General features: G+C 27.6%; 1 protein-coding gene across 1 annotated transcript in view; it reads left to right on the top strand.

Annotated features, from left to right (window-relative positions):
- The window catches only part of LOC111619602 (RING finger protein unkempt homolog), an 85,082-nt gene that overhangs the window by 56,130 nt on the left and 13,695 nt on the right, over window positions 1–15,257 (top strand). The window contains exons 11-14 of the mRNA XM_023361365.1: window positions 1,441–1,642; window positions 4,163–4,267; window positions 6,082–6,248; window positions 13,863–14,135. Of these exons, the coding sequence (XP_023217133.1) occupies window positions 1,441–1,642; window positions 4,163–4,267; window positions 6,082–6,248; window positions 13,863–14,135 (747 nt within the window). The remainder of the gene's footprint in view (window positions 1–1,440; window positions 1,643–4,162; window positions 4,268–6,081; window positions 6,249–13,862; window positions 14,136–15,257) is intronic.

Below are 15,257 nucleotides of genomic sequence, written 5' to 3'. Positions count from 1 at the left end.
AATTCTAGATATTTAGTTTTAGCTAATTCTAGATAGGTGGGTTTATCCCACCTATCTAGAATTAGCTAAAACTAGATAAAAGCTAGAAATAAGAATATTTAAAAATACAAGTGAAAAACAAGTATCTAATAAAGAATATAAATATCTTAATAATAAAATGTAATAAAAATATAATTTGGAAAAGAAAACATTTTAAATAAGTATAGAAATATACATGAAATACATATTCTAACAGTAAATTACAACTTTTTTTTGACTGAAAACAGTTTAATTTTTTATTAAATTAAAAACTCAAATATTAGCTATAAATTATTGAAACATTTTAAAATTCTGTTTGTGGGACACAAGAGACAAACTTAGTTTGCTACTATAAAATTTGTTTGTTTTTAAATGATGGAAAAATAAATGTTCTGGAAATAATTGAGTTTATAATGAAGTAATCAACCTTCTAAATCTAGCAAACTTATTATTATTGATTAGTGTTTCCAGAATTTTTTCCAAGCTATATTTAGATTATCAACAGAATAGAATACAACAACAAATAAATTACAAATATTGTTGAACATCATTTAATTAGATACAAATTTTTACAATGACCAGTTCTGATTGTATAATGCTAAAAGTTTTATGTAATATATTTTATAAAATAATTTTATAAAATATATATAAGTAATATATTTTATAAAATATATTACTTGTTATTGTTTTACTAATACAAATATAAGCTGATCTTTTTGATACAAATACAAATGATCTTTTTGATGAAGGAATTTTAGATAAACTCTAACTCCTCTTTGCTATTAATAGAAATATCCTATCAAAACTCCTTCTTATTTTAGGTAGTTTCATAGAAAATATCAAAATTGAATTTGTTAATCAGTAATTTTAATGTATATTTTATGGAACATTTAAGAATTTTAAAAAATCTAAGGAATACAAAATTTTTAAAAAATTTTAAATTACAANCAGTCACCCAATCAGTCAGTCACGACAAGTAATTTTATATATTTAGATGATCTGAGTCATGAAGGTTTAATGCAACAATAAAGTCAATCAACTACCGGATTACATCAGGCTACTTTTCCACGATTATATTTGATATTTAATTAATTACTAAATAATTAATTAATTATAATTATGAAAAAGTAGCCCAATGTAATCTGGTGTTTGTTTGGCTTTATTATAGTGCTGTTTATACAGTATTTTTATATATGATGTTGATCTAAGTTAACAGTTTGAAGGTGGAGACAGTCTTTTTATTAAAAACATTTTCAAAGATAATTTTTGGCTTCTAGAAATGAGTTCATTCTTAATCTATGGTTATTGAAATTAATAGTTTGTTAATTTGTTATACTAATTATAATTTAAATTTTATCATCATTCATTAAATGAAATTGTAACTTTTTTGTAATGAAATTTATAAGTTATTTTTGATTTCAGGCTAGTATTCAAAGGCAGCTACAATTAATAGACAATGATACAACTCTAGATCCTTTAGAAAAAGCTAGAAGAAAACAAAGTGTTTGTTTATCTTATGGACTAAGCCCTGGATTATTAACAACAGGACAGTCAATAAAACAAAGCATGTCATCTTTAGCAAATTTATTTTATCCTGTCGCAGATACAGTAGAATCTGTTGTAGGTAAGTTTTATAAGTTTTAAATTTTTGCATTTCTTTTGTTGTAAAATTTTATATTCATGTTTTAGTTGTAATTAGAAAAAAACAAACATGCTTTTCTTCAAATATGTAAAATTGTTCAGTAAATCTCTGAATTCATCCCATTATATTGTTTAATCTGTGTATTGGGAGATAAGGCCATAATGTATGGATTAAACATATTAGAGCTTATATCCTTGTGTGTGTGTATGTAATCTGTGTAATCTTAAGTTTATCATTATGTAAATATATTAGATATATATCTTATATTTATTTGTACAAATTATGTCTTAATTAATTAAGAAAAATTTTAAAAATACTGGGGAAAAAATTTTTAATTGATTTTTATAGAAATAATGTAATGTTCAATATTAAGATTGGTATTGTATGTTTAATAATATAATTTTAAGCATGTATACAATAGTTATATATTTGTAAGGCTTTTAATATTATGTAGTTATTTTTAATTAGTAATCTCAGTAGGTTTTGACAAAACACTAAAGAGTTTGCATGGGCCAGCTGGCTAGGAATTTAAATGAATTATGTTGACAGTGTATGAGAATCAAACAAGATAAAAAGATGGTTACATCATATCATAGGGGACTATGAACTACCCAATTATATGTATGCCAGTCATTTTTGATTGTTTATCCAATCTTGGTAATCAAGCTCTGTTAACAATGTTAAAACAATTATAATCACAGACATAGGTGAAAAAAATTTTCTTGGACAGAGGGGATAATTCATATATATTTCTGCTGACAATTCAAGGATCCAGTCAAATGAGATGCAGATTAACTATCTACAAAAAAAAAAGGTTTGAAGGAAAGATCTTTTGAAAAATTTAATCAAATAGAGAGAAAAGAAAAAGAATGTATTCATGCCTCCAGATAAGAAAGAGAGTAGTCTCTGTCTAGCAGTATCAGGGTTCCACTTGCCAGTAGGCAAATAATTTTTGCAAATAAAGCTATATGCATGACTAACAGAATCGTGCGTACATTTGTCAAATCATAAAAGGACCTCCTATGGTTTTTCATCAAATTTGAAGTGATGTTTTCTGTTGGCAATTCAATTGCCTGTGTAATTACAGTAGGCTGTGTGTTAATGATACTGCCTGATTTTTCATAAGCTGTGCATTGTTCTCTCATTGATAAGGTGCAAATTAAGACACTTTACATGATTGGGCTGCAATATGAAAAAACTAGACCTATAAATTCCCACTGTTGTCTGTCTGTCTTTCCTTAATTTCAAGAATGGAGTTAAATAGATGAAAGACAAGACCAGATATGGAAGCCTTAGGTACAGGAGTTTGTGTATAGTTAATTTGAGCATGGAAACCTCAATTAACTATAAATGAACTTCCACTAGAAACCAGAAGTCACATTATTTCAATTCAAAACTTTCTGCTAAAAGCAGTTAATAGATGACCAGCACAACTCTATTGTGAAAGGAAAGTACGACATACAGGGGCAAGACACTACAGTACTAATTTGAGATGGAGAGCCTATATTTTCAATTAAATAAATTAAAAATATGATTAAAAATGCAACTCGGCATTGTGACGATGTCACAATAAATAATTGCTTGTTTACTTTGCTAATAAATATTATAGATGTAATTATCTATAGTGTTTATTGTTAGGTCGCGGACTTGCCATTGTTCAGATAGTTCAGATCATTAACCGTTCAAGCAGAAAAAAGTCTAGTGACTATTATGTCTATCAACACAACTGAAAATTATGTGACAATGAACTTAATATTCTATTGTGAAAACTAATATATTTAGTAGCTTCTGTTCTTATAACTCTAACATTTGAGGATGCATTAAAATTCAAGAACTTAATTCAGCTTAACATATCTGAGTATGCCTAAATTATAAATAAGTTGCAATTAAAGAGTGTAATGCAGAAAATTTCTGATATTAACTGATATCAAGCTCCCTCACATTTGCTAAACCATCTGACAGAAACAAAAGAGAAGATTATCTTCCTTGATTACAATATGAGATACAACATAGCAAAAACTACAGCATTCCATATCACCAAATTTCAGTTGGGAGCATCTTAACTACCCTCTTATAGTTCAGATCTTGCATCCATCAACTTCCATTTCTTCCCCATTTTGAAGAAGGCACTAGGAGGACAGCATTTCACCAGCAATAAAGAAGTTGAAGCTATTTTAAACTTTGTTGTTATGTAGGGCACAGACTTTTATGAGAGAGGTGTCTTTAACGTGATGAAGCAATTCAGCAAGTGCACCAATATGATGGAAACTACATCAAGAAATAAAATGAGGATGCCTCTTCTTATCTATAATATACTTGGTTTTCTGAATAAAAACCACCTGTTATCAGACCTAGGAAACATATTTTGGACTACTCCTTATAATGAGTTATCATAAACATATTGTTTAGTAAATATAAAATGTAATAAGTAAAATTATTGAAATTTTATTAATTATAAGCTAATATATAAAATAGTTCTTAAAATAACTTGAATAATTTTAGGTAATGCATTAGATGACCTTAATCTTGATGAAATCAATGTTGAAGCATCATTAGATAGAGATTTAGAAAATGAAACAAATAGTATCAATAATACATCTAGTTCAGGTAAATATTTTTAATATTTTAAAATGTATTTCTTTTTTGATATGGTTATACAGAGAGTTGTTTCAGCTTATGGAAACCTTATTAATAGTTGTTAGTTATTTATGAAAATTCCTTCCTCCACCACATGCTCTATTTGCTTCTCCTTGTTCTTGGCTATTGCCTGACATCAAATTTTTCATTGCCAAAGGGTTCTTCTCAGAGAATTTTTGTTTAGTTTCTCTCATTTATCATTGCAAGTTTTCCATGCTCATCTAATGTTTGGAGTTGACAATTTCCAAGGGCTCTATTAGTAGCTCACAGACACAAAAGAAATCCATGGTGCTGCATTAGATGATTTAGCAGGTCTGTTTGAAAATGTTATTTACTTTATACCAGTTTCTTCCTCCATCTTATTTAGAAATACTATGATTGAATGTGAAATATGACTTAATACTTTGTCCTAATGGAACCATATCTTTGAAGACTTCATACCATACAATGAATTTTGTGCTTGAGCATGGGCTCCAGTACTTTACTCTTTTAGTAACTAGAGATGACTTTGACCTTTGAACCAATTTTTCACAGTTTTAGTTTGCCATAATAGAAACATGCAATGACCATATGTAGCCATTGCTGAAATTTTCCTTGCATTCACAGGACATAAGTTGAAAAGTGTTTCTGATCCATTGGCTCTTAGTATATTACTTAAATTTTATTTGTGTCAGACAGGTACACTTACACTTTGTTGAGAGTTATGAAAAACTTTCATCTCTGTACTTATCATATAGTTTTCTACAGTTAGTCAGTCACTTAGCAGATAATCCTTTATCATTCTACTTTCAGCAGATGATAAACAGCACATGTATAATGAAAAGGTAAAAATTCTTAAATCATTTCCATAAGGCTGAAACATCCCTCTACATGTAATCATATCAGTTTATATTAAAAGCTATATATTTTGTTATAATCATTTCTAAGAAACTATCAAAAAATAAATACAGTCAGACTCCTGTACAACCTCTTTTTATCTGGGAAAATGAAGAATTTGTTAAATGGAAAATGTGCCAGTAGCAAATAAAAAATATGTACATATTTCAACATTTTACAGAAAAGTTTGTTGCAAAGGACATTGTAGTATGGAAGTCCGACTGTATTTTATACAGTGTTGTGTGTTTCTAAATTATAAAATTAAATATAAATAAATTTATTCATTTATTTATATACATACAGGGTGTTCTTCTCAAAAGTACCCAATTTGATTTGGCTGTAAAAAATTAACAGTCTAAAATATAAGTTTACCAAAGTGTTTATATGAGAGAAAAACTCACCAAATTTTATTGAAAAAACACATCTCTCTCTGTTCACCAGCAATCACAGTGGCAACATCAAGACGGTAGGCAATTTCTTTCTTTGTACACTGCAGCATGTCCTATCTCACAATGGCAATGGCTGCAATGATATGCTCCTGAAAATCCTGAAGTTGCAAAACCGTATCTTTCACATAACCCCATTTAGAAATCTAAAGGAGTCAGATTAGGAGATCTTGGCAGCCACACTATTGGGCAAACCAGACCATGACTTGTGCTTTCTTTGACAAAGCTATGACTAGTCTAATGCTCACAATTTGACTTCTGCACCATTTTGCAGTATGAGAAAAAAACACTCTAAAATTTTAACCAGATGCCATTTGTTGCTTTTATTTATCTTAAACTATTTATTTTTTAATGCAAATGAAAATCAGAAACTTTTGAGCAGAACACCCTGTATTATGATTCATATGTATATTATTCAGTTAATAAAGCTATTGAATTGTTAAATTTATAATTTTACAATAGGTTTATTAGGAGCTTCAGCCCCAATGAATATTCCTCAAAGTGATAACAGAGTATTAAGTAATCTTTCACCTCCTGTTTCTTCACCTTTACCACATATGTTACACTTAGGACCATCTTCACTTACATTACCATCTGTTGGAAATAATCCTGAACATTCTATGGATAAGGTAACTTTATAAAATTTACAATGTAATAGTATAATTATGTAAAAACTGTTATTTATTTTTGTTGAAATAAAATAAATATTAATATTTAAAAATTATTAATTATTCTTTGCATTGGACATAGTCCAATTCAGTGTTTTCTTGTTGATTTAATTACAAATAGATTGACCAAATTATCTCTTAGAAATTTCAATAATTAAAATGTAATATTTTAATTAATTAGTTAATGTTGAAATGAACAAGTTTTATTTGATATTTTTATATGTTAATTATTTTTTAAACATTGTTACAGAAATTACAGATAAATTTTTCCCAAACTTTGTGGAAAACGTTTTTAATTTACATTTTTGTGCAGTTGAAAGGAATGTCTTGCAAAACAGAATGCTAAATGAATTACTGCTAAATTAAAATAGATAAAAATTCATTTATATACAATACAAATAATACAGTTTGCTCATACAGACTAATTACTCTGAGGCATGATTTATCTTACTGGTGTATTTGTGTAAAAATATTTAATTTGGAATTTGAATATTCACTTATTCCCTAGTTAATATAAAAAAATCTTTTAAATGTTTACAAAATTAAAATTTGCAAAATTTTTATAAAATTATTCTTTCTTTTATAAATTATAAGGATTACAATTCCAAAATAGATATTTAATTAATCCACAGATACTTTTCAATTTACAAATAAGATCCATTCCTAGAAATAAAACAATAAAAAGTAGCAAATTAAATTACCTATATAGTAGTGTACTTTAATTTTATTGTGAATAAGCTTTACTTTAATTGTGAATAACTTTTCTGAAGCTTTACTTATTGTGAATAACTTTCCTGAAGCTTTACTTATTGCGAATAACTTTTCTGAAGCATTACTTATTGTGAATAAACTTTTATTTATTGATAGTTTCATTATCTGTTATAATCCACATTTTATACATAAATTGCTTCAGATACAGACGAGGTAGATAGAGAAGGTCTAATAATGAAATAATTGATCTTGCCACTTTTTCAAAAGATTGCAAAGTCAGTTTTTTATTTATTTATTTATTTATCATTAAAAAGTCTCATTTCAACATACTAGACAGTTATCATGTACAGCTGAAGAATCTGTTGGGTATGTTCACTATGATGTTCATTATAGAAAATGTTTGTAAATCATATGAATCATGAAATGCTTGTATACACAGGTATCCCTTGCTTAACGTAGGATTTGATTAACATGCAAAATTAATTGCAATAATCCTTTTATACATGTCACAGAAGTTTTAATTAATTAACGTGGTCTTACAGCTGTCTTTACTTAACGTAGATGTTTTTTCTCAGTAAATAAGGTGTGAAATTTTAATACATTACTTCTAATATGTATTATATTCTTTGTTTAGAAAATAATTTTGAAACTTTACTTCATATTTTGTTTGCTTAAAATCAAATCAAAATGTCTGCAGATAAAATACATATTAGTTATATTATGTATGCTTTTTAAGTTTCATAAAGAATATAACTCTATACAAACAATAAAAAATACTCATAGTGTCTATGGGTCAGATGCTCCTAAATGTTGGGTGTGTCAAATGTGGTTTTTGAAAGTTTTGTTCAGGAAATTTTGAACTAAAGGATCAAAACATATCAGGTGCCCAAAAGCTGTTGATGAAGAGAAATTTCAAAAAGAAATTGTTAAAAATCTACAAACAACTCATGAACTTGCAACAAATCATTGTCACCAACATGATTGTGTTCTGCATGGATTGAGTGAAAACAACAAACTGGATAGAGTATAATTTTGTCCAACAAAAGTAGGCAGCTCTAAACTTTCATTTTATTTTTATCATATAAACCTTTTTCACAGAGGACAAACTTAAAATAAAAATATTTGTTATTAATGGAAAATTTATTCTAGTAGGTTGTGATTGTTTGGTTGAATTTCGAGGTACCACTGTATTTGATTAATGCTATTTTGATATACACAGTAACATTTAGGGATCAAATTATCCTATTAATTCAAGGGATACCTGTACTATACATTTTTTTTTTAACATTTTTGCTATTACCATATTAGAAATTTTTAATGAGAAGTGCAATTTTTTTTTTTTAATTTTATCTTCATTCCAGCTAAAGTTGATATTTTGGTTTTATTTTATCAGATACATTAATCTTTATAATGGTTATTTAATTTTTCTCAATTATTTTTGTTTAATAATAAAAAATAAAAAATTTCAAATAAAATATATGCATAAACCAAATCAATTGTTTTTGATGTTGAATATTAAAAAGATTACCAATCAGAGCATTTTTGTTAGAAAAAATTGATAACTTTATCTTTGTATTTGTTGAAGAGAAAATAATTCTTACTACAACAACAATGAAATATATATTAAATGTAGATAGGCTTACAATTTTTATTATATGAAAAATGACAATTATAATGTAAAATTTTACAAAACATACCAGTGAAAATGAAATGAAATTTAAAGTTAAACCTGATAAAAAATTTTCAGACTTAATATATACTTATTGAAAAAAAATGAATAAATAAACTATTGTAACAGGGAATAATTCACATATATACATATATACAAGGTATATTCAAAAAGTAAATACACCATTTATAAGCAGAAAGCTAATGTTTTAGTGAGTACATTGACCTTAAACTTTTTGCATTCTTTTTGTGATTGTTTATCAATGCTATGCTAAGTCTTGGTTGAGTTGCATGTGTTTACAATAGCTGCACTGATTCAAAATTCTGCCAAATGTGAAGTGTGCTCCTTCATACATTTTCTCAATGCAAAAAGTGTACACCCAGCAGATATCCATAAACAATTTTTTCTGTTTATGGGAACATTATGAATTGACAAAATGTAAGAAACCACTTTCTTACATTTTGTCAATTCATAATGTCACAGAGAATGCACAGCATCACTGCTGTGCATTTTCTAGTGGCATGACTGATGTTCATGATAAACATAGGAATTGAAGGTAGTCTGTGATCTCTGATGAACTTCTACAAAGAACTGAGGAAGCAATTTGTGCAAATCAGCATTTCACAATAAGAGAATTGCATGAAATCATTTCTGAAGTTTCTTGAGGAAATATCAAGGATCGGCTTTATGAAGTGTGGACTTAGAGTTCACTCTTTGTGAAGGTGTGATGCTTCTCAAACAATTCAAATGGGAAGTTTTCAACCATTTGCTATACAGCCCAGACCTTGCCCCCTTCGACTTCCACTTGTTTCTTTATTTGAAGAAACTTCTTGCAGGATAACACTTCCATGACAATAATGAGATCAAAAATGAAGTTGAAATGTGGTTCTGGCAGCAAATGTAGAATTCTGTGACTCTGGGATACAGAAGCTAGTACCCAGACTTAACAAGTGTTTGGACAGTGGTGGCAATTATGTAGAAAAACTACGCATATACCAGTAAATAAAGTGTAGTGTACATTTGGTCAAATAGAAATATTTTGAATGGATATTAGGTATTGTATCTTTACTTTTCAACTTTGCGGAACCACACCATATATATACATATATAATATATAAAATACTTAGCTTAAAATTGCTACAACATGACTTTCTTTCATTACAAAAGAAAGAAAAATAGAAATTGCAGCACAGAATCTATGAATCATCACAAAATTTTTAAACAAGTAAAGGGGGATTGAGTTTGAACAAAGAAACTGGAGTATTATATTGACTAAAGCAAGAGTGGACTCAATTGAACAAAGCAAAAGGTGATTTGAGCCACCTTTTACACAGGAAATTAAGCAAAGGGAGGAAAGCAAGTGTGGGTTGTGACCCCTCATGGCAGTTGAATTGTCATTAAATTTTTGGTTTGAATAGTATATATTGGGAACCAGTGAGGCAATTGAATGAAGCAAATCATGTAACCATGGAATTAGAACAATTTTCTGTGAAATATTTTTTAAAAATCATGATGATTGACATTTTGAAAAAATGTTTTTTGTTCTGGCATATGAATGTTGTTTTTTGTTCAATTTTGATGGAGAAAATCTGAAAGGAAAGTTTGTGATTTGAATAAAAACTATTTTTCCAATTAATTTGAGTGTGAAAGTACATTTTGAAACAGATATAAACTTAGTTTGTTATGAAATCAACTCTCAGAATTATACAGATGAAGGTTTACATATTTTTGAAATTTTTGTTGAGTAGTCTATATTGGTGAACAAATGGACAAAGCAAGCAGAGAGTTGGACAGCCATAGGCAGCCAGGAGGTAAAACTTCATAGTGTGTGTGTGTTCATTCTTTGGTGTTAATTTTCTAAAAATATTTCAATTTGGAAATCTTTTAAGTTACAAAATAATAGCATTTCAAATATATTTATGTGTATGTTGTAGTTAATAATGACAATTTTAAAAAAAAAGTTATCTTTCATCTATTTTACACGTTTGTTTTCACATTTTTTTTTTCTTTATATGTTTTGATTCCCAAAGATATCAAGGACATATAGAGAATAAAAATAAGGGCCATATAAGTGAAAGGACTGAAAAAAAAATATACACACCCAGTGATTGGGCAGCAATTTGAAAAAATTGTAGACTTATAAATTTCCACCATTGTCCAGCCTTATCTTTCCTTAATCTTGAGAACAGAGTTAGATAGATGAAAGACAAGACCAGATATGAAACCTTAGGGGCTGGAGGCCCCAATTAATGAGCTTCCAATGCAAACCGGTAGTCACGTTATTTCCATTCAAAACTTTTTCACTGAAAGCAGTTAATAAATTATTGGCATGACTCTATTGTTAAAGGAAAAGTATGATGTATAGGGACAAGCTACTATTAATTTGAAGTGGAGAACATATATGTTAAATTTTAAAAATTAAGTAAATTAAAAATATGATTAAAAATTGCAGAAATTTTGTGTGAACTCATCATCCGTCAGTTAGAAAAGGCAGTACTACCAGAATACCAGCATGTTATGTTGGTTTATGCTAGGTGTGTCAATGATATCTTTGTATTATGGCAGAGGAAACTGGATTTACAACTCCTTCTACGTAAGCTCAACAATGACCTATGTAGTCCTCTTCTAAAACTTAAGCAAGAAAGGCTGTATTAGTCCATTTCTTTACCGCAATTATAACATTATTTAAATGCAAACTATTGGCTGATCTATGTTCATTGACAGGAGTGATGCCAGTGGTCTATGTTTTTTGATGCCTGTGACTCAAGTTTGGCTCAATTTTGTTAAACTTGCAAGATATCAAGTTGATATTTAGCAAAAATAAAGATTAATTACTATATATTTGATTTAATTATGTAAAACATTCATGCAATGAATCAAAGCTACTTTTTTTTTAAACCTATTTATTGGATGACATGTTAACTGCAGCCTGGTCTAAGTTCATTGGTGACTACTGTACTATCTGGTATTAAGAAAAATACACAAGACAAACCAAATACAACATAAACCTTGTGTATAAATGAAGCCATGCAATCTTTAAAATTGTAAGAAACAATAAGGACAATTATTCTAATGCCACTAGAGTTTATACTATCCTGTTAGAAGTTATCCAGTAATTGTGGCCAGTTTTACAGTCATAACTTGCCTACAACACATGTTCTTAAGCAAGACAAAGTGATTTTTCATTGCTTGCAGTGCTAAAAGTTTTAGTGGTAAGTTTGGTACTAGGTTTTTTTTGAAAAAGTCTGTCATGAGTCCTAAAATGTCACCATACCAGATCTGGTTACATTTAGATTGCTATCTCTCTCTAGACCATGCTGAATAGAGTTACTTTAATTACTATCGCTTATACATATAAACATGAGAATTATATAGGTCATGTAGATGCATTACATTTTATTGGTGTATGGACATTACTGATTTAGAAACAAAATTTGTTTACTAGAAAATGCAAAATCTGATAAACCTTCAGTTTTTAAGTTTATAATATTTGTAGAATATTTACTATTTGTTCTCTGAAATTTTCTGTTGTTATCCTTCAAAACAATAATTAACTCAATTTTATTTTAGGATTGTGTAATTTAATTTAGAATTATAATCTGAATTTGGGTTGCCCAGTCTGTCCTTTGGATATTTAATATTTTTTAAGCCAATCCATCATAAGCAGGATAGTATATAGAGCATTGTGTTGATAAGGACATGGACAATCAAAATATTTTTACAACATAATTAACATACAGTGGAACCTCTCTTAACAAGCATAATTCATTCCAGAATTTTACTCATAATGTGAAACATTCATTAAGTGAAAAAATTTTTCCCATATAAATTAATGTAATATACGATAATGCATTCCATGCCGAAAAAAATACTCAAATATTTTATGGTAATAATTATTCAAAGAAAATTACACAATATACATTGTTAAGGAGCATGAATCATCATCATCTTTTCTTCTAGCACGGAATGAATCAACCTGGAATGCGAATTTGATTTGCAGAAAACAAAAAAAAAAAAAAAATTGAAATATACTGTATTTCAAAAAACTGGGTATTTAATTATATAACACTCACCAACTTAACCATCACCAGTTCATAACCAAACAGAAAAATTCTTTCTATGAATGTTTTCATCTATATGTAATAGACTAGCAGACCCCACCACGCGTTGTTGTAGCTCAAAATGTATCTATTATAAATTTATAACACTTCCCTCGTGGGGGGGAATTTTTCGAAAAATTTCTTCTTAGTGTACATTCTGTTGACGTACCCTATTAAAACGCAAAAACCTGCATCTAAATAGTATAAATAGAAGCAGAGTTCTTTACAGTAAGCCTTAATCCTAACCATCTCCCTTCAGTGGGGTTGAATTTCGACACGTATATTATATAAAAATACGTGCGTATTTGAATGCAGCGTTGTGTCAAAATTTAAAAGGAATCGGCAGGAACAAACGAACATTACATTTTTACTTATATAAATAGATAGAAGATGATCTGCTTTAGTTCATTTTCACAGAAAAGCAAACTTAGGGCATCGTACTTGTAGCGCCATCTGTTGGACATAAAAGCCTTAACCTAGATTATATATTTTAATTTATATGAATGTTTAATGGAATAATATACAGCCTATGTCCACCCTGAAGTTCCATTCTAAACATTGGTGAAAGAATTTTTGAAATCGGATGAGTAGTTTCGGAGATTACCTGCAGCATACAAACTTACATACTTACAAACATTACCTCTTTATAATATTAGTTTAGATGAAAACGTTAAAAGATGAATTTTTTAAAAATTATTGCATATAATATTAACTGTAATTAATATATATAATTTTTTTAATTATTTAATTACAGTAATTTTAAAAAGTAATTTGAATTAACATTTTTCTTATATTTATCAATTAGTTCCTGAGTCTGAATTAAAAGTATTAAAACATATTTAAGATTATAAAATTTCATGTAATTAAAGTTATATTTTCTATAAAAATTGATGGTGCAAAAAATGTAAAGACTTTTACATTGAATGCTATTTTTTTTATTAAAAACAATATTTGCTAAATTTATTATTTCAATAAATTTAAAATATTTAAGTGACATAAAATAATTTTAAAATGCTTTTATTTACATTTTAGTTTTTAAAAGTAAATCCTATCTATTTTTGTCATTTAATTAGTGTTTTATTTTGTTTTCATTAGGCTGCTGCTGCATTTTATGGTCATTCTAGTTCATTTAATGCCAAGTATTCAGGTAGTCATTTTCCATCTAGTATGTATGATTATTCAGGAACTCAAAATATGTCACCAGGAAGTCGAATAGGAAGTCAATCGTCATCATTAGTATCAAATATGACATTTAATTCTTTTAATTCTACATCAAATTTATCAGAAATTCAAAGGTTAAGAGAAGAATTAGCATCAAATAGGGCAAAACTTGTTGCATGGGAAGAAGGAATGTCCCAAATTAGAACTGTAAGCTATTTATTATTTAATTTTTATTTATTTTGTAATAGATGCCTATCATGACAACAAATTCTTCTTATTTTAAATTAAAATACAGTTATTATTTATTACAAATAATTATATACATTAAATTTTATAGTACTCATAGTTAATTTCTATAGACTGCTCTTTTGTTATATTTTATGTTTATATAAATTTATATGCTCTACTATTGTTTATTAATATTATAACACTTTAGTAATTAATCTAATTGCATTTGGTTATTTATAATTTGAGCCAGCTCTTAATCATTTTTCTATTTGATTGCAATAGTTTTTTATTTTTGTTTCAGCATTAAAAGTGAAATAATAAATGAAACGGTTTGATTTTTCTTCATAAATATTAGTATAGGCAGAAAGCATATTTTATCATTTTATATAAAATGTGAATAACAAAATAAATTTTATAAATACACTTTTTAAAAAATGTTTTAATAGAGTATTGATTCTGAAATAAAATACATTAAAAATTTTATTAAAAAAATATATTTTAAATTCTAAAATTTAGAGATTTTAGTTTAAAAGAGGCCTTAGTTAAAGGGCAAAATATTACTAAATGATGATTAAATACATCTTTTGCTGTAAGTTATTTACAAATTATTTAATATGTTAAGTGATATTATAGATAGCTAAATAAAATAGATTGGATTAAAAATTTTGAAAGTGTTTATTCATAAATAAATGTAAACTTTTGAGTTTTATTTTAAAAATATTATCATATCTGAGATGAAATGTTACATTAATTATGAGTAAATAATAATTATAAATAGTAGCTACATCATATGAAATTTGGCATAATAGATACTGTAAGGTCTCGTTTTATGCAGAGTTTTTTTATGCGATTTTGAAGTTGTGCGGTTTGTATTTCATCCAATTTTTTTTTGGACAAACATACATATAGGCTTGTTTAGGAAGCCCGCGTATAGACAGTCTCGAAAAATCGTGGAACGCTCAAAGCTCACTCCATTTGTTCCGCTGACATATAACGTTTATGAATGTAAAGGACAGCTAGATCTACCTTAATCGCTTTAGTTCCTAGCAATTTTTGATATAAATGTAATTAAACATAAAAAATACTTAAAACTGAAAAAAA

The sequence above is a fragment of the Centruroides sculpturatus genome, unplaced genomic scaffold, assembly GCF_000671375.1.
Source record: "Centruroides sculpturatus isolate CEXI.00-Female unplaced genomic scaffold, Cexi_2.0 scaffold260, whole genome shotgun sequence".
NCBI lineage: Eukaryota > Metazoa > Arthropoda > Arachnida > Scorpiones > Buthidae > Centruroides > Centruroides sculpturatus.
Note: the sequence above shows the minus strand (reverse complement) of the source record. Positions and strands in the feature narration are given on the sequence as shown.